This window comes from Hipposideros armiger, unplaced genomic scaffold (genome assembly GCF_001890085.2).
Source record: "Hipposideros armiger isolate ML-2016 unplaced genomic scaffold, ASM189008v1 scaffold_918, whole genome shotgun sequence".
Taxonomy (NCBI): Eukaryota; Metazoa; Chordata; class Mammalia; order Chiroptera; family Hipposideridae; genus Hipposideros; species Hipposideros armiger.
Window position 1 is genome coordinate 171121 of NW_017732268.1, and position 25373 is coordinate 196493.

General features: G+C 37.5%; 1 protein-coding gene across 1 annotated transcript in view; it reads right to left on the reverse strand.

The window, feature by feature from the left end:
- Window positions 1–1209: 1209 nt before the first annotated feature.
- The window catches only part of L2HGDH (L-2-hydroxyglutarate dehydrogenase), a 41684-nt gene continuing 17520 nt past the window's right edge, over window positions 1210–25373 (reverse strand). The window contains exons 5-11 of the mRNA XM_019630490.1: window positions 23564–23726; window positions 21023–21057; window positions 14847–15014; window positions 13764–13921; window positions 12537–12668; window positions 3276–3488; window positions 1210–2009 (exon numbers count right to left, since the gene is read on the reverse strand). Of these exons, the coding sequence (XP_019486035.1) occupies window positions 3293–3488; window positions 12537–12668; window positions 13764–13921; window positions 14847–15014; window positions 21023–21057; window positions 23564–23726 (852 nt within the window). The 3' untranslated portion in view covers window positions 1210–2009; window positions 3276–3292. The remainder of the gene's footprint in view (window positions 2010–3275; window positions 3489–12536; window positions 12669–13763; window positions 13922–14846; window positions 15015–21022; window positions 21058–23563; window positions 23727–25373) is intronic.

Here is a 25373-nt window from a genome sequence, read left to right on the forward strand (position 1 = left end):
TCTAGGAATGTGTCCAAGGTATACTTGCTCAAATGTGAAATAACTTAGCACAAGGTTATTCATTGCAGTAGTTTGTTACAGCATAAACAAAACAAAAATACCCTAGAAATAAACAACTTAAATAATCGTCGGTAGGAATAAGGGACTGGCTCAACAAATAATAGTAAATCCATAGAATGGACCTATAAAGTCATTTAAAAAGAACCAGGCCGCTGTGTTGTGTTCAGGCCTCTTGGACATTCTCAAAGATACACTACACAGAGAAAAGAGCAGGACATACAATATAGTACTTACAGTATTCTACCATTTATGTAAAAATAAAAAAAGGCAGTATTTTATTATCTATAAACATAGTGTCTCTGCAAAGCTGTAGAAGATGGTGACAATTCTTGTTGTCTCAGGCATGAGGACTGGGTGTACATTTTTGTGACATTTGAATTTTAAACCATATGAATGTTGTACTTATTCAGAACATTAAAAGTCATTTTTTTAAATGAAAAATTTCTAACCTTATTATAAGCACCTGCTTCAAGTGTTAAAAATGGAAGTATTAAACACACTGATACTGTAAGGGGAAAGGCCTATGATATATAACAAAAAGCTCCATCAAATTTGAGTTAAAATTAATATGCTATCATAGGAATACTTTGATAGTAATTTAGTCTTTTTAGAATTTAGAATGGCTTTTGGGAGATAACTTGAATGACCCAAGCACATCTCAAATTTTAAAAGGCAGTTAAAATTTTACCACTAGTGTTCTCCCACTGAAAACATTTTGGAGAAGGTCATACTCAACATTTCTCCCATTTACAATGTACTTCCTCAATTTATTTAAAGCTACAAGTGCTGCCAGTCAGTAGCAAACCAACGCAACACCACAGGAAACAATAAATGTCGTTGTCACTCACTTTCATGGTTCGTTGATGTAGCTAACTTTGGTTCTTATAGTCCACCTGCCAGAAAGAAGTTGGGGCAGGTACTCAGATCATTTGCCCTGTAATAGGAGGCTCATGCCCAGATGACCGACCCCCTGTAAAAGATAGCATACCAAAAATGTTTTCCCAAGAACTATAATTTTTAATGAAATCCAGATTTATTTATTGGATTCCCACAACCCTGAAATGCAGTGTGTCTATATATTATATACATTCTGCTATGGAACAGAAATAATGTTCCCTGGTGCTCTGTGGTATGAAGATGACACTGAGGTCAGCCAGATATTGCCACTACTACCAGATGGAAAGCCATTTTTGTAAGTGGAGAAGAGTTCCAATTTTTACCAAAAATCTTGTAAACTACTCTACCTCATTTTTATACACAAATACAGAAGATCTTTTTAAAGATTGGCTGCTATCTAAAGCTATGATTGTTCAAGTTTTATACCCCAAAACTTTATTTGAATCAGTTTTTATGAAAACTAAAAATTATGCTGACAACACCAAGGCTCATCAAAATATTTTTAATATTAATATACATTTCTCTCTCAGAAATACACAAAACTTTAAAAAATTACATCAGTATTACACAATAAAACCCTACTGACATAAATACAAAATGTTTTACAAACAGAATAACCTACACATTCAGAACACTTTCAATAATTTTTTCCATTTGTATTTTAGGGGGGTACAGTACAGACCCGCATGGAATAAGGGTTGCTTTAATTAGGACAGTTATTTTTGTAATTTCAGTCTTTCACAGCTTAGTGCATATGCAATCTTACTATCGATGAAATAGAGAATTGTAATATTTTTCATCTCTTAATAATCTTGTAATGGAACGGAAAAATGTCCTGTGTCACGTTTCTTGGAGGAATCAGTTGTTTTGAAGAACCATTAGGGTTTGTTTCTTCTGTGAACGGTTTCTGAATACTTTCAATATGCTCACCCAGGTTTTGAATAATTGCCTAGTCTATTTACCTGGGATATGTTGCTTCTTGAACGTGAGCTGATGATGTGTTGCCTTTCAAGTTAATGGATGAGGTAGCTCAGTCAATGTAATCACTGAGGCTTGAAGTGAAAAGGAAGAAAACAGAAAAGTTTTTCCTATCAACCAAAATGCATATCCTTCTAACTCATCCATCACACAGCTTTGGAGTGATAAAAGGAAAGAAAAACTGAAGAGTGGAAGATTAATCCTGACAGAGTATATGTGAGGGAATGGATGAATATATCTCACCTAAATGGTGGTTCTGTAATAAAAGTTTCCCCTATCAGTAGGCTGTCATATTTTCATTTATATTTCTATTTTCCAACTTTCTGAACTGCAAGAATATTTTCAACAGGTACCATACACATATATACAGTATGGTGCTGGCCAACAATTTAAAACACTCATGCAATACCCATGAATGTAAGGCACTTTTGCGGTTTACAAAAGTGAATGCCTCAAAGTTAAGTATGAAGAAATATCCTCATAAAAGTCTATGGGATCCCTGAAAAACCAAGTAAGCATGAATCATTAAGTGATCTTGGCCAACATTTGAGAACCTTGGTGTAACTGAAGAACAGAGACATAAGAGGTAAATAATTTTTTAACTTATAGAGTTCTGTATATCAGTGCCAGGATTCTAAAACTGCTCTCATAAAAACCTATCAATTCTCAGTGCTTTTATTTTCTCAACCACAGAAAACAGACGAGTTGGCAACAACCATTCATAGTGTACTGCTGTTCAGATATAGTGATGACACCACACCAAGTTTATATAGAGAGACTGTGAATAATAAAGGCTTTGAGTTTCTCTGCAAAATTAATTCTTAAGAATATTATAGCTGAGATGAATTTTATTCAAACTACTTAAAAATGTGAAACTTCATGTATTTTTTAATGAAGAATTTTAAATTCCCAAATACAAACACTGTTGCTCTAAATGTGGGCTTTTCTATGATTGTTCAAAATTAAAAGGTTTGCAACCTACATTTTCTTGTCTACAAGAAACAAAAAAGCTTAGATATTCTAAAGCCAAAAAGTTAAGGGGATAAGCAATTTTTTTAGGCCATCATTCCCCCAAATTGTAAAAGAGTCAAATCTCTAGATCATGGCTGGTGAGGACAGGTCATTAACAAAGTCAGGGATTCAGGACAGATAGAACTGTACCATTCCTCTTTATTCTCAAAGTATAAAAGCCTAGACTAAAACAAAATTATTATTTCTATGTTACACCATTTTAACAATTTAGTGGTTATGCAAATGAGATCTAAAAATCATATTTTCAGACCATTTTTAAAATTAAAGAATGCATTCATGTTGCTGAATGTAGAGATTAAAATGCATACCTAACTCCTTTTACTATTTACAATTTAAATCTTTGTTGCACTTCATCTGCAATCATTCCAGAAATTGCAAGGGAAGATGTGGCAGCAGGGGAAGGTGCATTTCTCACATGCAGAATGCGATTTCCAATTACCCCGACTCCTCCATCAAATACAAAATCTTCTACTAGATTTCCATCTCTATCCAGGGCTTGGGCTCTTACACCAGCTGGACCTCTGCAAAACCAAGAGTGGTAGTCAACTGACTGGAAGATAGGACGCTTTACAAGTCAGTAGTTTCAAAGTATTCTTAAAGCAATAAAGTCTTTATTCTTCTAAAAGCACAGTCATGTGGAAATCCAATAGGGTTATGTTTAGCCGAAGGCTGTCAGTTGTAGCCTGTAAAACTTACATCTTCAGCCTAGAGCGTAATACCTGCCACATAACAGTGCCAATATATGCTCATCAAATGAATATGCAAACGGTAAGCTAATTATAAATATCTGTTCTTTCCCAAAGGAACAGATAAATCTGTATTTAATTAGAAAAGATGTATTTTTATTTAAATGTATAAAATGAATTTATTATAAAATCAATCAATGGGAATAATAAAGCTCTTCTGATTAATACACAGCAATGAAAGCAGGATGCATGTCAGTTATATTCCTATATCCGGTACAGAATTCTGTGTGTGTGTGTGTGTGTGTGTGTGTGTGTGTGTGTGTGGTTTTGATTGTACACTATTAAAATTTACGGAGAAAAATATTTTCAAATGGCAGCAAGTTCATGTTTTGTAGTTTGTTCTTATTTTTAACAGTTTAGCCTTGAATACCAGGGTAACCTTCAGTTAATTAAAGAGATGACAGGAAAAGCATAAAAATGAATTAACTTGGCAGCATAGTTAATACAGTAAGAGCCTTTACTACTAAAAGTTGTTTTTATAACACTTGAGTTTACAAATTAGATTAAAAATTTTTTAAAATAATTTAAAATTTTATAGATGAAATTTGAATAAAATATTTTTGGAATTCAAAAGCACCTTCATTGAAACTATTCAAGAAAACCCAATTTGAAAACAGCTGCCTTATACACACCACCAAGACTCAAGAAATCAGGCAACAGGGCCGGCTGAGTGGCGTGATGGTTAAGAGCTGGCTTGGGACGCCAGAGGGCCCCAGTTTGGATCCCACATATGAGGGCCAGTGACATTGCCCTCTATAGCTAAGATGCTGAACAACAGCTTAACCTGGAGCTGGGCTGCCATGAGTTGCCAGCAGCTGCAGTGAGCGGCTGTCCAGAAGCCGGCGACTGATCTGCCTCACCCGGGGAAGAGTGCAATGATGGTGCCAACTTGGGCCAGTGAAGCAACGTCCTCCACAACTAGACTGAAGAACAAAACGACAGCAACTTGTCTGTTCCCCTTCCCCCAATTCCCCAGCGCTGTTCCCATCCCCCCAATTCCCCAGTTAAAAAAATCTTAAAAAAAAAAAAGAAATCAGGCAACAATATTAAATATTTTTATTGATTCTGGGCCAATGCAGATAAGGAAGATACAAAGAATAATATGAGAGCACTGCCCTTTAAGATCTCAGCTTGGCTGAAGAGAGAGAATGATAGTAATAGCTATTATTTACCAAGTGTTTACTCTGTGGTAGGAATTCTCTCACTTAATCCTCACAACTCTAAGTGGCGATACAGTTTATATTTAACAGCAAAGAAACACAGAGTGATTAAGTAACTTGCCTGAAGTTACAAGGCTATACTCTTCATTTGTAGAAAGGTAAATAAGGATTACAACAAGGGTGAAAGGTTCTATAATAAAGGTGAGTAATCTGCTCTACAGGAGCCTGCAGGGAATCTAGACAAGAGATTTTTGAGCGGTAAGGATTTCTGAGTAAGATCAAATATAACAGAACACAAAAAGACAGCATGGGACTGAAGCTGAACTTTCTTAGGGTAAGGATACATATCAGTGTATCAGTCAGTGTGTGGTCCATTTTGTATATTCTGTATTTGTAGCTTATCTCACTTCATCAAAACAGCATTTCTCCCCTTTTGTACAATGCTGCTGTTTCTGTTGAGAGCATCTCTATGAGTTTCCTATCCCTCTCCTTTTATCTGGCAGAAGGCCAACATGTAGGGGACACACAGTGGCATGACCATCCACTGATGTTGAGTGTTCAAAGTAGCACATTCCTCTTACTCCTTCTAAACAAATAGAAGTTAATACTGATTAACTACAGTTAAAATGTGTCTACTTATTTATTTTGCTTATGAACACCAATTATGTTCTCAATTTCCCTATATTCCTGCCCAAGTGTTCCAGACCTATAGTCCATACTGTAAAAAATATATAATATTAATTTTTTCTAAGGATCTCACTTTAGTTCGAACTAAAGTTACTGTTTAACATGAAATTTTCAAACTACCAAACTCTTCATATTCCCTACTCAGCACTTAATGCAACTTCAGGGTTTTTCTTTGCATTTTTACATATAGGCATTCCCCCTCAGACTACCTCAGTTTGAGATGAGTGTTATAATTTGAAATTTCAGGTAAGATTAACCATAAATGTTTTGAGGGCCAGGACAGCATCTGTACACATCCCTTTTTCACCCCCATGTCTAGATTTGTGCCTTGTACATAGTGAGGCTAGAAACTTTTAATTTTTTAACTTCTAATTTTTTAAAAATTTTTTATTAGGGAACAGTGTGTTTTTCCAGGACCCATCAGTTCCAAGTCAAGTTAGTTGTTTAATCTAGTTGTGGAGGGCACAACGCAGTGGCCTATGTGGGGATCAAACCGGCAATCTTGGTGTTAAGAGCACTGTGCTCTAACCACCTGAGCTAACCAATCGTCCCTTACCTTCTAAATTTTAAAAATTCTATTTTAATAGTCAAAATAACAAGTGGGGCGGCCAGATGGCTCAGTTGGTTGGAACGCGTGCTCTGAGCAACAGGCGTGCTGGTTCGACTTCTGCTTGGGGTGGCGGGCTGCACCCGCCACAACTAGATTGAAGATGGCGACTGGACTTGGAGCTGAGCTGTACCCTCCACAACTAAGATTGAGGGACAACCACTTGACTTGGAGTTGATGGGTCCTGGAGAAAACACACTGTTTCCCGAAAAAAGCCGCATTGTTCCCCAAAAAGTTTTAAAAATAAAAAAAATAAAGAACAAATGATTCAGCAAATTTAATATTTATGAATTCAGCCACATTTAATTGTTTAGTGCTATTTGTAGCCAATGTATTTTACTATATTCGTAGCTAAATTTAATGGGAATGTACATCCTAGACACTTAAGTATGTCCGGAAACAGCTGAATATATAACTCATGGCATTAATTCATCTGAGAAGCGTTTTTATTTATTATTTTATTGTTCTGTGGCCAGCATTATCATGTGGCCTGAAAAACAGCTATGACAGGCTATACCTGACATCTTTGGCCAGTTCCAAATAGGTAAATTTAGTATTTTATAAAACTCACCATAGGATCTATTGTTAATCTAAAAGTAGAAGTTCATATGAGTATATTTAAATTGGGAATGGTGGAATAGGGAAAGTAAACCAATCCATCTTAATTTTCAAAAAAGAAGGAAAGGTATTTTGGCCATTAATCTTCAACGTAACTGGATTTTGAGAAGAGAACTGATTTTTCTATATTTAATGTTTGAATTTTGTTGAGAACTTGGTTTAGGGTTTACAACATTTTCAGCTTTTGTAAATGTTTTCTAAGGGCTTGAATAACCCAAGTATCCTGTAATGGGGTGGAGGAGTTCTATCAAGCCATTAAAGTGTTATTCAAATCTTAGATATTTTATCTGCTTGATCTCTACCAATAGTCATGTCTTAAAAATCACCCACCACAATTATGGATTTGTTGATTTCTCCTTGCAGTTGTATCAGTTTTTGTTCTCTGTATTTCATATTATGTGGAACAAGTTTATGGTGGCCCTCTTTATTTCTAATAATAATTTTTGCCTTATGATGTATTTTATCTGAAATAAACCCAGTACTCATCGTTCTTCTAATAAGCATCTGCCTAGCACATTGGTGGATTTTAAAAATTTAACCTGACAATCTCCATCTTAACTCTTGAGTACATTTACATTTATTGTAATTACTGATATGTTTGACTTCTACCATGTCATTGTATGCTATTTAACTTGATTTTGGGGGGTTTGGGAGGGTTCCCACTTCCTTTCATGACTGAGTTTTCTATATTTTTCTCTCCTCCTTTACCTGATTTAGAAGTTATATAATGTTTCCATTCTTGTATTTAGTTTTATTTATTCAGATGGGACTCACTGTGCATCCTGAATTTTATGTCTTTTTTCCTCTAACTTCTATGAGACATAGGCTGGAATCTTCTAATTTTCTAGTCTATGTCTTTTAATTTCCCATGATGCATCTTTATCTTGTAACACTGTTCTCTAAATTCTTCAGATTTAACTTTCAATTTACTGATTTTCTCTTAAGAACTAAGCAGCTAACTTAGTCATTTGAGTTTTAAAATTTAAGAACTATATTATTCATTTTTAAAAATTCTAATTAGTGTATTTCCAAATTTGCCTAGGGTTTTTTTTTCCTTTGCCTTATTCTTTTTCATGTTTTCCATTCCTGTTTGTTTTTAATTCACCAGAGCAAATTTACTTTATGGTTTCTAAAATTACTCTTACCCAAAATTGTGAGGGGTCTAATTCTGGTATTTCTATCTGCTTACTCTCACTTATGGGGCTCTGTAACTTTTGATGGTGATTTTCTGTTCAGCAGGGAATGCTGTGAGGATTGGATTGAGATTCTGTCCCTCCACAGGGGTTTTACATTTGCTTCTATCAGGTGCTCCAGGGGTATTACCATCCTGGGAACACTTTTTTTTTTAACGGAATTTTTTAACATGTACAAAAATAAAACAAACAGTAAATTAACTCCCATGTATGTATTACCAAGCTTCAATAATAATAATCAACACACAGCCAATCTTGTTTCATCTAAATACCCACTCGCTATCCACCTCTCTCCACTGGGTTATTTTAAAGCAAATCCCAGATGGCATATCATTTCACTTCAATGTATACTTCTTTTAAAAAGATTCTTAAAAATAATAATACAAAACTAATAATTGCTAATATCAACAATATTCAGTCTGTGGTCAAATTACCCTGATTTTCACTTTCTCTAATCTGTTTAAAGTAAGAGAGGGAGAAATGGTTAGTTTGAAGCAAGACAGTAACAAGTCTGGACCTACTTTTTAAATTAATTTCTTAGCTTAGGGTTCCTAGATCAAGCTGTGTGGTATAAATTCATACTTGAAGCACTTGTGAGGAGAGGCCCAAGGTTCTAGATTTTTAGGAGGTTCCATCCATCCTATCCCCCCTTCCCTCAAGACCAGGACAAACAAAATTCCTTAACATTTCCTAGTGCCAAGGGGAATTTTTTTCCTCTAGACTTCATTTTTCTTGAGATGATAGCCCGTCAGGATTCCCTGGCTTTACACAGGGGTCTCAGTTCCAACTTTTTACCTTTTACAGACCTAAGACCTCCTTTCCAGCTCTTGAGTGAAAATTAAAATATAAGTCTCTAATGTTTTATATCTTGTTTTGTGTGGTGGATAGTAATCTGCATTATTTTATCATATGTAAATCACTTATCAGTTAAAAATAAAACTCAGTTATATTTACATCAAAACCAGCAAATCCTCCCTATACCTCCAGGACAGCATCAGCACCAATTCCTCTTAGTACCTGGCTTTTCAATTTCTCTTCATTTTTGCTCCTGGGATGCCCCTTACTTTCTTGCACTCACAGCTATACACACTTCAAAGGATTTTTATTATATTTTACTCAGACTCTCTCAGTATTTTGTACTGTGAAGGTTACTAAATTCTCTAGCCGAGTGGTTCTCAACCAAGGGAGATTTTGCCCCCTAGAGGACATGGGGCAACATCTGGAAATGTTTGTTTGCCTTAACTAGGGGAGTTACTGCTGGCACCTAGTCGGTAGAGGCCAGGGATGCTGCTAGATATCCTACAATGAACTGGACAGTCTCCCACAACAAAGAATTATTTGGCCCCAAATGTCAACAGTGTCAAGACTGACAAACCGTGATCTAGTTCACCTTGACTGTAGGAACATTTGGCTTTCACCTTTGCATTTCACAATGACAGAGCATAGTCTTTAGCTATCACTCATGATGAAAACATCTCGCCTAAAAATTTACTCTAGAATTCCCCAAATAAGAAATTTTCAAAGTGAAGAGTGGGAAAAAGAGGGAATCTGGGCATATACGTCTTCATCTTTTATATCCTTACAATGCTAACAGATGGAAACTGCTGTTAGATTACCATGCCAAAATTAATCACAGAACTGAAGGACTTTAGAGCTAAAATTAAGAACCTTAAAGATCATGATTTAACAATGGGAAGTTTGTACACCTAAAACATGTATTTTACAGATTATAACTTTATATTCCAATCTAATGTTCACCAGGAAGTTGTTGCCCAAGACGCCCTGGCTAAGCAATGAGAAGTCAAGCTGAATGCCCTTTGTGGTTACTGCGGTTCAAGGACACCATCCTGAGCTAAATATCCCACTAAAAGTGCTGCTTCGATTCTCTTTTACTATCTAGAACTGCTTACTATGCTTCTGCCTCAATATTAATTACAGAGTATTTATGCTTTTACTAATGTGGGTTTTTTTGGGTTTTTTTTTTTTAGCTGAGCCATCCTGCTACCTGTTAGCAGCTCAGCGGCTGCTCAGCTGGGGCTGGACTCGAACCGCTGTTGCTCAGAGCTCAAACTCTTGAGCGAGCTCTTAACCAACTGAGCCACTCGGCCGGCCCCCTAACGTGGGTTTTAAGATAGGCAAGACTTGAATTTCAAAATGTGGGAAAGTCTATTGATCTTTTTAATATCATTATTTAATATTTCAGGCATATAACAAAGTACTGAGAATAACATAATGAAAACCTATTTTCTTACCAAACAGCTTAAGAAATAAAGCATTATAGATATGATAACAGCCCCCCTGTGGAACTCTTGAATCCCATTCCCTTCTCTCCCCAGAGGTAAACTCCCGAATTAGATGTTTATCACTACACTTGTTTTCACTTTCACATTACATGTGCAATGCATAAATAATATATGTTTAAACTTATACAAAGGGTATAAAATATAGCTTCTATAACTTCTTTTCTATTAGTGATAATTTCCTGCATATAATAGCTACAGGAATAGAGTAAATGGAATTGCTAAATGTGTTCAGCTTCTCTATCTCCAAAGAGGAACTCATCTGGGATTGGATTTAATTTGTCCCCAAATGCACCTACCTACAGTGTTGTGTACCTTCTCTACTATGTGCTAATGAAACTGGTAACTGAAATTCACACCCTTATACCCAGAGACAGGGGAAGTGTTCGCCAAAACCCACAAGCCCCAAGCCCAGTTCTACCATATGAAATCCACTGAGCTACAGTTTTCCTCAGGCTTCTAGAAAGGGTGGTAATTGAATATGGGTAGTGAATTCACTGCAACTGTTTAGACACAGAGTTCACTATCTCCACCTATTGTGTTTTCCAAGGAATATTAATAGCAGTAACAGACACCAGATTTGACCAACCTATTTTCAGATATAAAACATAACAAGTCTGTTAAAGCAGACCACTGAAAACATAAAAGCCTTTATTGATTGAGTGAAAGAAAATAAAGCCTAGATATTTCTATCCCTTCCATTTCAGAAAGTAAGTAGAGGGGTGAGAGAAATAAGAGTAAAGACATTAGCTGGGTTTTAATAGTCCTTCTAAGGATTCAAAAAGGCTGGTCTAAGAATGATACATTAGAGTCAGATTTAGACCAGGATGTGCCCCCAAGGAAGACAGCTGACATGATTACTCCTCTCTTCCCAGATGCAGAGTCAAGCTGCTGACATTTTACACCAAGCAAGTTCAGCAGCTATTACTGTAGGTGACAGTTCTCTAGATATTCATGGGATGGATTCATGGAGGGGGAATAACTCAAAGTTCACTGTTGATTAGGCCTAACAAATAGCTTGTTCAGGGAAAAAGGTAAACACCCTAAAAATATCACCAAGGAGAAAAGGAGATAGGCTTGGGTAGATTTAGGACAATTTACAGATCAAGTCCAGAGAGCCTTTTACCTTTAAGAAAAAAAAAATTGTTTTGAATCCTTCCTTTGCCCCACTTCCTTGTTATCGCTGTAATAAAGACTCAGACCAATGGTTACCACACTACTTCCCACTTCTGTCCTGCAAGTAAAGTCCCTGAGTGGAGTAAGACCCAAGAAAGAAAAAAAGTGGTAGAGAAGAAGCAAGTGAAGATGCCAGGTATAGGATGTGTGTGTTTAAAAGGTTTTAAGAATGAATCAAAATAGAATTTTTTTTTTAAGCTGAGCCATCCTGCCACCTGTTGGCAGCTCAGCGGCAATTCAGCTCAGGCTGGGAATCGAACCATTGTTGCTCAGAGTTTGCACTCTTGAGCGAGCTCTTAACCAACTTAGCCTCTTGGCCAGCCCCAAAATAGAATGTTTTAATTGTTTATTACCTCATTCGTTGACAAGGTGATCACTGATCTTATATAGAATTAAAATCAAAAGGCTTTGGAATTACAAGAGGCAGAGGCTAGGGAGATTTTTAAAATTTCAAGCAAGATGCATTTATCTTGAGTGATAGCTAGACACAAAAGCGAAGGAGGCATCACAATACGGCTGCAATGGAGATTTCAGTAAGGTAGTTTGTAAGGAAGTCTAGATCAGGGATCGGCAAACTTTTGAGATTGAAGAGCCACCAGAAGTTGGCAAACTGCGGCTCGCAAGCCACATGTCTCTTTGGGTATGTACAAGTGGCTCTGAAGTAAAATTGAAAATGAAAATTAAACTATCATAGTTTCATTTATAATATTACTTTAAATCTTCCTTATTTGTAAAAATATATTTATGGCTCTGGAATAATTTTTAAATTGTTGTGAGGGACAGGGTTGGTTCTTCCGGGGTCAGCAAACTTTTGAGACGGAACGTACCCAAAGAGCCAAAGGTGGCTCACGAGCCGCAGTTTGCCAAGCCCTGGTCTAGATAATTAGAAATGGACCTAATTCAAGCACTAAGGGCCATGATGTGGTAAGACCCAAGGGAACGCATCAACTTGGAAAGAGAGAGCACACAAAGATTCAGTGGACACACTGACTAAAAATGGGCTGAAGAATCACCAAGTCAGACCCACCTTGCAAGTTCACCTAGGTCATGACCGTATGGACAATCCCATGGCTTTTCCTTACCTAAGTATATCACTGATGGTAATTTCAGGGATAAACTTTTGAAGGTACTTCACTGTTACACTGAGAAAACAGGCTTTATACATTTCATTGACTCCATAGGAGAAATTCTGGAACACCAGTTTAATCAAGCCACTGAAAACAAAGAAAATAAAATTTCTCTGAGAGAAAGAAATTCTTTATTACTATAAAACACCTTTACAACTATTAACTTGGGCTGGGGGCATCACAGAAATCCATGCAAAGTCAGAAAAACCACAAATTGAAAGAAAACCAACTTTTGGTCAATTTAAGAAGGAAATTTCATCAAAAGACTACCTTCCAAACTCCAAAGGTAAACTTCAAACTCAAATTCCCAGGGAATGCTGGTTTCAAATAGAGTTCTATAAAGCCTGCCAACACAGCAAGGCTCTCTAATATAAATGTTCCCTGCTTTCAAAACACACCTAAAAGGCATTAGCAGATCTTTAAATCTGGGCATTAAAGAAGTGAGACATTTACCCTACTTTTCTTTAGTCAACCAGAGGTAAGATCCTCTACTAGTGTTTCTTACGTGAGACTCTGATGAGTCTGTGTGTGTGTGTAATTTTTTTACAAGCACACATGCTGGGAAACCCCATCCTACACCTTCCGTTTCAGAATCTGTGGGAGGTGAAACTCAAGTACAGCTTATAAAGCTTTCTAGTAATTTTGATGTGAAACCTGCCGGAGAGAAACACTACTAAAAAGACCCCACAAAATACCTCACTGAGTTCTTACAAGAGTAAAGAATCTGCAACCCAGGTCAACATAATAGTATTGTTAGTTTTCCACAAAAGGAAAAAACTTCAGTTATCAGCAATTTCTCCAGTGGTTTTCAAAATGATGGTGACTAGCTTGAAACGATCTTATCAAAGTAAACCATCTACTGATTTCGAGAGAAATTTCTCTTTTTTTTTTTTTTTTCAAACTCAACTGTAAGGTTAGCAAAACAAGATGTGGATTGTCAGTGTATGACGGGTTCTTGGTCTTGTTCTTTTTAACCAAGACAATACCCTGAATCATCAGTATTTTCTTGAAGTAGTTAAAACATTATGCTTATTCCCCAAAATTCTTAATTTGGATTAATAAAAAAATCAATACACCAATCACAAATATGAGGATTTATCCAACAAACAATATCAAGAAAGACAAAATGTCTCACATTACAAATATAAGCATATAAAATCATTTTTTAAGTTATTAAATTACCTCTTGGTAATTACATCCATACTGTCTCTGGCACTGAAGTCAAAGGGTTTGTAACCCTCTCGTTTAAAGGCAAGAACTGCATTAGGCCCTAGCCAAATACTGCCATCCATCCTTGGTGTGAAGTGAACTCCTAGGAAAGGAAACCGGCTATCTGGGACCTACCGATTTAACACAGCAAAGATACTGTTAGGCCCACTTTACCCTGCATTTTAGCATGCATGCAAACATTCAACTGGTAATAAAAATCACTTTCTCCCTGTGCTTTTAATTTGTATTATTTTCATCTTTACTCAGATACATTTTTCTACTTACATGCTTCTGCCTAGAAATGCCACACAGGAAACACTGATGCTATGGACACTAATACACACTGTCTATCTATTCCTCTTTCCGGGTAAAGAAAAAAGAACTGTCCTATTTCATGTTATTCCCTGCCCTGTCCTCCCCCTTCCCCTGCCTCCTCCACCTCCCAACTAGGGATTTTTGTGGCTGGCAAGTAAAATCAGAGCTGTCAGAAAAACACATGTTCATAGCACAGGTTTTTGTAAAGTTGGAATGTATTAGGTTGGAGCAGGCGAAATGGATGTTTTGGCAAGGTCAAAAACATTAAGTAGCTGAATATTGGTCATTTCATCTGGTTCAACCTAGTAGTTCCAGATGGAAGAATGAACTCTTTATTTAAAGGGCTCTGTCTTCTACACCATGAAATTACAGAGGCCATATCCCCTTTTCTTCACCTATAGGTGGTGAACTGAGAAAGAGGGTTGGGTATCTGGGCATAAAAAAAGGGAACATTCTCTTATGAGTGCTCCTTCCACCAGAGAGGAAGGAGAATCAGTTCTTTCTTGCTAGCCCTTCTCATGGTGCACTCATGCTTTCTGGAGACATGTACTTGTGGGCAATTAAGTACAGTTTAATGACTATGATATCAGAATAAAGATGTAGGGATTTAACATGCTTGCACAAAAAGTCCTTCAAAATATCTCTTACTTCTGCCCCAGGTAAAAGTTTTTGTTTCATTCCCTTTTTGCCCACAGTCATCTTGAAAAGGGTGAGAAGCAGAGCAGAAGCATCATTACCTACCGGATAAATATTTCCTTTTACAAGATAGCATTTTTCTGGCTTCAAGAGCAGGTAATCTCCCCGGAATGGTACAATTCGAGGATCGGGACTGCAGCCACTCAACTCGGAAATACGGTCTGAGTAAAGTCCTGCACAGGTCACAACATACTGACACTGAACTTCCTCTCCCTAATGCAAAAGAAAAGAACAGTGATTTGTAGGAAGCAGGGAGGACCAGAATATGTCAAGGGCAGAAAAACAGATTATAGAAAAGATACTAAAGGTACAGAAATGGACTTTTTTTCTTTTTATTTCTTTTAAAACAGGAAATACAAGTATCAGCAAAATAAATTCTTCAGCATTTAGGTGGCAGCTAGAAACTTAGTGTAATGGCATACAAGAGGATGTCACCTTAAATTTTATACTTTTAAATTAAATTAGGGATACAATGGTTGACCTAGTGAAGACACTTAACACACACACACACACACACACACACACACACTTATTTTACTAAGATCTAGCATGGAACTTCTGAACTATTTGTTACATGAAGAAGCAAACTTCATTTAGATGGCCCCACAAATTTGGCTTCTTCTGTATTTCAGACAGCTTCTCCTGTCTTATCTAGCAGTAATTATCCTGTTTCTCTCAGGTTGCTTCACACTCCAACTGTAACCCAGTACCAACCAATTTCTCCTTCCTGATCGATATCTACTTTGCAAACTGAAGCTACTTTCAAAACCTCATTCATTCAATCTACTAAGAACACAATACAGTCAAGGTTTGCTTTAACAAGTAGGAGACTGTTAATGTTAGGCTGTTGCATTTTCCCATAAATTTTATTTTGTAATTATCATCTGCCTATTTTCAGATTTACCCTGCTAGGGTTAGTCAATTTGCTACCCTATTTCCTAAATGATTTCATAATACCACGATTCATCACCACACTCTAATACCCATGTCTTCTTAGAGTAAGCACCTAGCACCCTCTTGCTCCAGGTAGTTTCTTATTCTTAGATTTCCTCCCCAAATGACCTGTTTCTGAAGCCTCAGCGTTCTTACCTATCTCAACATTTTCTTTCTTTCCAGCCTTCACTGATTCAGCCTTATTTTATCTCCGCACGTATTCTATTTTTGCCTACCTACAAAGATAAGCCTCTTTTCAAGAGTTATATAAGTTACACTTCTGAAAAAATTAGATGAAACTTCTTCGTAGTGAGTTCAAACTAGCTAGATTAAACCATGATAGTTTTAAGACCCTTGAAATTAAAGGGCTATGGAAACAAAAGCAAAAATGTCTTCTTCTAAATAGGCTAATATCTTTCCTGTTCATCTGTAGTAATATACCAGAAGCACAAGAAATATTTTCATGTGGTATATAAATCTACTAGTTCCTACTTTGAAAAGTCAGCAGTTCTTTTGTTCTTAGAACACAAAATGTAGATAAGCCATATGATAAACATAAAGATAAGAGAATTTGTAGAATGGTATCAGCATGCAAACAACCTAGAAGTTCTCTTTTAAAAACTCATGGAACAGGTCCAAAGAAAGAAATGATTAACAAGGTCTCTGAAATCATTTTATGCTATATATGAAACAATAACTAAATTCAGTAACACACTAATTTCACATCCAAAATGGATATTTAGGTAATCATTAAATGATACGTTTGTTAAAACATACATTTCTTTAAAAAATTAAACTATGCATCTCTATTTCTATTTCATAAGTGAGTCGTTTTCCCTATATGCAGTCTATAAATCTTTAGTTTGCAAATCCTCTCCCAAGAAGTTTCTTTTTAAAATCCTTCTTCTTATAACCTCATAAAAGCATACATGTTCAACTTGATAAGTTGACTTGAAATTTTTAATTATATTACTTAACTATATTAAAGAAAAATGCCAAAATAAAAGGCAACTGCTATAGTAACTGGGTGAAATACATATCCACTGGTATCCCACAGGCCCCTACATATCTTCCATCACATGATGCCATACTGTTGAAAAATGTCCCTTAGGTGAGAGCAGGGGTAAAAACAGACTTTTAATCTTCTTTGAATGGAGATCCTGGTTGCTTTGCCACTTGGGCCACATGACGCAGCAAACGGTATTCAAAGTGTCTGTGGCAGAGTGTGATGGTTTATTGAGACTGTAGGCTCCCATAGATGACTCAGAGCACAGAACTTTAGGATTTGGGAGGAAAGTTATACCATCCTCTGCAAATAACTATCCTCCTTTTGGGAAAATGCTTTTGGCTTTGACTCAACACTTGACCACTGGTCACCAAAGTTACCATGTGAACTACCCATTATTAACAGGGTATTGTCTGACTCACTGAGCCACAAAATTGGGTGTGTATAGCAGCACTCTGTCATCAAGAGGAAGTAGAATATATAAGATCATATACTAGGTCCTGCAGGCACAAATAAGTTGCAGAGGCAAGGGGCTCAAATTTCCACGACCCCTATTCTTGCTAAATGACCTCCTCCTTCTCAACTTGCCCCTGGGGCCCCTTAGAAAGTTCTCTATGATCAGTTGACCAAGGAAGAAAAAATAGAGGCCTGATTTACAAATCGTTCTACACAACATCCTGGCACCACTTGAAAGTGAACAGCAATAGCACCTGAGCCCCACTTGGGAGTGGCCCTGAAGGACTGTGGTAAAGGGAAATCCTCCCAGTGGGCAGAACTTTGAACGCCACACCTGGATGTTTACCATACCTAGAAGGAGAGATGGCTTGAAGGATGGATCTACATTGCTTCATGTGCAATAACTAATGGTTTGGCCAGATGGTCAGGAAAAGGAGCTCTGGAAAAAAGGTATGTGAATGGACCTCTCCAAACAGGTTCAGAAGGTAAAGATAGTTAAGTTCCACATCAAAGCTCACTGAAGAGGAACCGTGACAGAGGAAGATTTAATCATCAGGAGACAAGACGACCTGCTCTGTGGATGTTAGTTAGCCCTTTTCCCCAGTCACCCCTGTCCTTACCCAATGGCTTCAGAAACTAAATGGTTATGGCAGCAAGGATGGAGGTGATGCATGGGCTCAGCAACATGGACTTACTCACCAAAGCTGATGTGTCTACAGCCACTGCTGAATGCTCAATCTGCCAACAGCAGAGAGCAACAGAGCCACTGATGTGGTCCCTGGGTCACTTCAATCAAAACAAAACAAAATAAAACAAAACAAAAAGGCAGCACTTAGTCCTCACTGGAATAGGCACTTGCTCTGGATATACATGTCTTCCCTGCCCATGATGCTTCTGCAGAAACCACCATCTGTGAACTTACAGGATGCCTTATTCAACATGATGGTATTTTACCCACAAGCATTACTTCTGATCAGTGAGCTTATTTTACATAAGTGAAGTATAATGATAGGCTCATGCTTGTGGAATTTACTGATTTTATCATTTTCCCCATCATCCTGAAGCTGCTGGGTGACAAAATGGAATGGCCTTTGTAGATTCAGTAACAGCACTAGCTGGCTGGCAACACCTTGCAGGGCTGGGGCAGTGTCTTCCAGGACGCGCTGTATGCTCTAAATCAGCGACTAACATATGGTATTGTCTCTCCCATTGCCAGGATTCACAGGTCTGGAAATCAAGAGGTAAAAATGGGAGCATAGTAGCTCCTTAACAATAATCCACTAGTTTCTGCTCCTAATATAAATTTCTGCTTCCTATCTCCACAACTTTGGGCTCCAATAGCTTAGAAGTCTTAGTTCCCAAGGGATAAATGATTCCATTGAAGAATAAGCAATGATTCCATTATGCTAGATAATACTGCCATACCTGGCCACTCTGGGATCCTAGCACCAGTGAATCAGCAGGCAGAGAGGATTACTGCACTGAATGGGGTAACTGATCTGGACTCTCAAGGAGAAATAGAATTGCTACCACACAGGCGACTTGGGGATGATAAAGAGGAGTATGTCTGGGACATAGATCTCCTGGGGAATCTCTTTAGTATCCCCATGTTTTGTTATAAAAGTTAATGGAAACCACTACTATCCAAAACAGGCAGGGCCGTTAATGGCAGGGGCACTTCGGGACTGAAAGTTTGAGTTACTCCCTAACTAGAAACCATAATCAGCTGAGAAGCTTGCCAAGGTCAAGGGGACTATGGAATGGATAGTGGGAGAAGGAAATTATAAATATCAGCTATGACCACATGATTGGTGACACAAATGAAGAATGTAGTAGTTATGAATATTTCTTCCTTACTTTGAAATACATATATGTCTATAAGCATCCAATTCTTTCCTTTCCCTCATTATTATAAATTGTGTCCCCCCTCAAAAAAAAATTCCGTATTTTAAAGCCTTAACTCCCAATGTGACTGAATTTGGAGACAGAGCCTTTAGGAAGGTAATTAAGGTTAAATGAGGTCACGAAAGTGAAGGCCTACTCTGATAGGACTGGTGTTCTTGTAAGAGAATGAGACACCAAAGATTGCTCTCTCTCGTGTGCTCTCTCTTTGCACATGCGCATGCAAAGAGAAGAGACCATGTGAGGACACAGTGAGAGGGCTGCCAGCTACAAGCCAATAGAGCTCTCACCAGAAACCAACTCTGATGACACCTTGATCTTAGACTTCAAGCCTCCAGAAAACTGTGAAAAAATAAATTTCTGTTGATCAAACCACCCAATCTCTAGTATTCTGTTAAGTAGCCCGAGAAGATTAATACACCCATCTCTGCCATTTCCCCATTATCTAACACAGAGTTTCTCATCTTCAGTACTATTGACATTTGAGGCCAGATACCTCTTCGTAGTGGGGACCTGTCCCTCATGTTGTAGGATGTTCAGCAGCAACTTTGGCCTCTACCCACTAAATGCCAGTAGCACTGCCCCACTCCACCACTAGCTGTGACAATCCAAAATATCCCCAGACACAGTCAAATGTCTTCTGGAGGGGCAAAGTCATCTCCAGTTGAGAACTACTGATCTATTTATCATAAGGTGCTTACATAGTGGTGAACCTTTTATTTCAGTATTTAAGTTATAGGATCTCAAAGGGGGAGTGTGACTCAGCTAGAAAAGAAATGAATATCACCCAAGATGGATAATGTAGACTTTGTGTCTTTTTTTGGAGGCTAAGCATGCCTTCAGCTGTATAAAAAATAGTTGCACCTTGTAGGTGGAAGCATGACTTTACTAATATTTTTATTTGGTAGTTAAATGTGGATATAACGGGGTATGAATGGATGCCAAATTGAAAAGAGATGGACTGCCGGGGTTTATACTGTGTCAATTTGGTTAAGCTGGGAACTATGCTCAACAGAATTCCCTTCCCTGTATGATTCCAACTTCATGTTGACCAAAACAGGAATTGCATATGATTTGGTAGGCAGAAAGTAAGGCAGCAGCCATTATTCTTTGAAGGTCATTCTAGTCCAAGGTGGTGACAAACACCCACTGACAAGTGAATTACATCTCCATATGCAGCTCTGCTTCTAAACTACTGATCCTACTGACTAAGCGCTGCCCTAGACCACTACTTGGGTGTAGATGCAGAGACAAGAGTTCCCCACATTCCCTCATGAGCTTCTCATTTGCAGCTCCACTTCAGCAGCTGGACACACTTGGCTTCTCAGACTGGTTAGATATGCCTCGATCTACCAGCTCCCCTTCTAACCTTTGCTTCTCTAGATCCTTTCATAATTGTGTGAGACCTAATTGCTATAATAACTCTTACTACACTCATTAATGATTCTGCTTTCCTGACTGAACTGAACTCTGATCATTCAGTGAACACACAGCGAACACAATACTGCTATAGTTCTTGCTTTAAACGATATGAAGATGAAGGAAAGCAGTCTCCCTCCTGCTGTACAACCTGTCCCCTCCCCAAAATCTTCTCAATAGCAGAGAGTTAATAAGTGAAAGTAGATAAGTCAGTAAAACAATAAAATATCTATCATTTTTGCCTTAAAATTAAACACTCCAAGTGCTTATAATCATATTCCTTGCTGGCACAATCACTATATGAATAAATTTCCAAGCTGAAACCCTTTTTAGAATGAAAGCTGTTACACTGCTGTCAAAGAATTTCTCTCAGAATAACTTTACCTTAGACAAATTTCATTCAATGACATAAAATACAGCACGGTGATTAATTCAACTTTTTAAGAAAGGAAGGGAATAAAAGTAGATAAAATAGATGGAAGTAGTTTTGCTTAAGAATCTTTACCTTTGTATTCCTTATAACAACTGGATATTTCATCCCTGAAAAAAAAAGAATTAATGAAACATTTTTAGTAAAAGAAGGCCTACATTATTTAAACAATTTTCTTCTGTCACAACCATGATTGCTCCCCACATTTCTTTTTTTTTTAATTAAAGTTTATTGGGGTGACAATGGTTAGTGAAGTTACATAGGTTTCAGGTGTACAATTCTATAATACATTATCTATATAACACATTGTGTATTCACCACCCAGAGTCAGTTCTCCTTCTATCACCATATATTTGATCCTGTTTACCCTCATCTACCACCCCCCTCCCCCCTTACCCTCTGGTAACAACTAAACTATTGTCTGTGTCTATGAGTTTTTGTTTTTTTGTCTTGTTCCTTTGTTGTTTTCAGTTTTATATTCCACATATCAGTGAAATCATATGATTCTTGACTTTTTCTGTCTGACTTATTTAGCTTGGCATAATAATCTCAAGATCCATCCATGTTGTCACAAATGGCACTATTTCATCTTTTCTTATGGCAGAATAGTATTCCATTGTGTATATATACCACATCTTCTTGATCCAACCATCTATCAAAGGACACTTTGGTTGTTTCCACGTCTTGGCTACTTTAAATAAAGCTGCAATGAATATTGGAGCACATACTCGTATATCTTTATAAATAAATGTTTTCAAATTTTTTGAGTAGATACCCAGGATTGCTGGGTCATATGGTAATTCTATTCTTAATTTTTGAGGAACCTCCACACTGCCTTTTGTAGTGGCTGCACCAATCTGCATTCCCACCAGCAGTGTATGAGAGTTCCTTTTCCTCCACAGCCTCTCCAACACTTGTTACTATTTGTCTTGTTGATGAGAGCCATTCTAACTGGTGTTCCCCACATTTAATTCTGAAGCTTTTTACCAAGTAACAAGATTAAACTAGCTCATATTTGACAATATATATAACTCTGGCATGTTTTTGAGATTATTTTATATGAATTCATTTAATCTATGCTTATAAACCTTTCCCTACCTTAGCTTCACATTGGCAGTCCCAGCTTTTCTTGAACTACAAACCTAGAAACCATGCTATAAAATAGATCATTATAAATCAGTATATATTTTCCCACAGGACTAGTGCTATGACACTTGTTGTCCAAGTGTTGATTACCTGAGTCCTTGCAGATTCTAGGCTGTGGAGAGAAGCAAGGGTTATTACAACACAAAAATTTCCAATAATAAACTATGTATAAAATTAGTTTCCAATTAGATACATGGGATCTCAAAGTCTTATAAAGCATACGTACAGTAGGAAAAGAATACAATCTACTTGTATCATAAATTTGATTGATTATTCTACCTAGCTATAATAATCTTATTTAACAATTTTTTTCATCATCTTAGAATTTAGAAGGACACTGTGAGAATGATTCAGATGACCCAGATCTCCTCAAAAACCTGTCAAAGTAAGAATAAATCCAGCACTACTTTTTTTCTCCTTCAAATTTCCCAACAGCAAATTCAAAACTTACAAACCAATTCATTTTATTTTTTTAATTGTTCCCAAAGCAAAACAAAAACTAAGCACAGTCTACAGTGGCAGGGGTAGGTGAGGGTGGGTGACAGGTATGGGGGTAGCTCAGAATGGCTGAGTCATACCCTATCCCCAGACAGTATGACTGATTAAGACTGGGTGATGCTACAGTTTGCATTTTTTTTAAAAAGATTTTTATTGGGGAACTGGAGAGGGGAACAGTGTTGGGGAATTGGAGAAGGGGAACATTGTGTTTTTCCAGGACCCATCAGCTCCAAGTCAAGTTGTTGTCCTTCAGTCTTAGTTGTGGAGGGCGCAAGCTCAGGTCTAAGTTTAGTTGCCACTTTCAATCTATAGTTGCAGGGGTGCATAGTCCACCATCCCATGAGGGAGTTGAACCGGCAACCTTGTTGTACACTGAGCCATCCAGCTGCCCGTCGGCAGCTCGTGGCTGCTCAGTTCAAGGTGCTGTGTTCAATCTTAGTTGTGGGGGGGCGGGGTGGGCGGGGTGCAGCCCACCATTCCATACAGGTGTAGAACCAGCAACCTTGCTGCTAAGAGCACACGTCCTCACCAGGTCAGTGGCAGCTCAGCTCGGGCGCAGCTCACTGGCCCGTCTGGGAATCAAACCGGCGACTCAGTTGCTCAGAGCTCACGCTCTTAACCAACTGAGCCACTCAGCCGGTCCCTAAAGTTTGATTTTTAACAAGCATTCCCAAGGGATTCTGACTCTAACCTACAGGATAAGGAAGTGTTTGAGGGCTAATTTTATACAAACAGTCATGGCAGTTCAGGTTTTACCACAAGTCCGATCAGTCTCCAATCAGTGCCTAGTTCTATTAGCACAAGACTCACTGGAAGTCCCAGTTCTCCCACGTCCAATCTCACCCTTGTCCCTTCTGTACCTGCCTCCAGCTCTGGGCCCTGCTGTAGCCTAGCTTCTGGTAGACCTCCCACCAGCACTACCCCAGGCAGAAACAATGCAAGTATTCAAAAGAAAAGACAAGGATGGCTTACCATCTTGATTTCTTGAAGGACTTTCTCTAGCCATTTCAATATCTTTTACTTCAAAATTGGTCAAGACAGAGCCACCTGCTTCTTGGAAATCCTGAGCAAATGACAAAGCCACCTGACGATAGTCCACAATGCCAGTATATGGGCAATCAATAGCCATTAGACCCTGCAACAGGATTATGAAAAAGTCAAGACAATACAATTAAAAATCACAGAGGACAGGTTGATCAATAAATTTTATTTTGTGCTGAATTTTATTACTGTCTGTTTTGATGGATTAATACACATTATCCTTTCTTGGCAAAACCTAATAGTATTAAAGAAAAATAAAAGCTTGCTCCATTCAGTGCCTAAGTTTTATCTTGAGGACATATATATATAACAGATATAAGAAATACTATCTAAGTAAAAAATTTCTATAATTAGGAATTACTTCTCTTTCTTAAAGGAATTAATTTTTGCCAGACTCTTCCAGCTGCTAAAATGAGTTTTTCAGTTTTATTCATCCTTCATCATATCTGATTCTGCGTCAAATTCTGTGTCACCAAACCATTATGTTTTAAACAAACTCCACTGAGATCTTCCCAGTAGTGAGTCATGTCATACACACTCAGTGAGAACACAGAATTGTTCATATGTTTGCAGAGCATTGACTTGATTGGCTACAGACTCTATTTTCAAGACTGCAACATTGAATGGAGGTTGTATGTGGTTCATTCAAACACTCTCTTCAGATAATATGAGAAATTAATAGCCTGGATTGTTTTTTGGTAGTTAGTTTGTTTTTGCCAAGACATGTTTAAACTCTATAGACGAATGATCTATAACCATACTTAATTTTTGGAAATAAATGTTGACTGCACATTGACCTTTTCTAATTCTGAAGAAAAGTATAAGAGTAGAATTTCATATACTAAGTATTGACTACATTTTGGGGAATTTTTGATAATAACACCATTTTCTACTGCCTTATTGTGTATATGAGTATATCAGTTTTCCCAATCAATTTCCCCTAACAGGGTAGCCTGGTTCTCAGGGTAACTAAGGCCCAGAAACTGAGTGAGACTTGTAAATGTTCTTGTTTGGCCAGCACAGCACTGTCACTGTTGCAGTTTTAAAATAATATATTGTCAAATAATATTTTAAAACACCTCATTCTTGTGTTCAGTGCCCCACACCTACCCCCAATACATTTACCTGCTTATCCTTTAAAAGCTTTTGACTTTACCACCCATCTTTGACTAGTGTTGCCTAAGGGTAAAGGCTCACAGAACACCCAACAGCCTCTTTTCACAAACTGAAAGCAACATTTGGAAAACTATTTTCCTGACAGTCTTGCTTCCATAGTATGAGCGAATTTGCCCAAGTATAGGAAATCATTCCTTCTGTTTCGATATAGTAGATAACCATAAGATTTTATACAGACCTTATATTGCCTAACAATCCCTAAATTCACAGGTCAAGAGTTATAATTCAACTTCAACCTATAAATAGTATTTTGGGTATATTAACCTTGGAATCTAAGATAATCCCGAGAGTTTTGTCACAAAAACTTCTTTACCTAGCATAGAACTATGTGACAAGTATGATAGCACAGGGATAAAAATGTGGTGAAAAAGTGCTTCATATTAATAGTTTTTTGGAATCCCAAATATCCTTATTCATCTTATACTTCTTTTACCCATCACAACGCCTGACACATAGAAGGCACTCATATACTGAATGAATGAACTTTTGAGGGCTGTCTTTAAACATACTAGACTTTTTTCCCCCTCTAGACCTTCCCTAAAAGGTCTCCCTTCTTTGCTTTCCC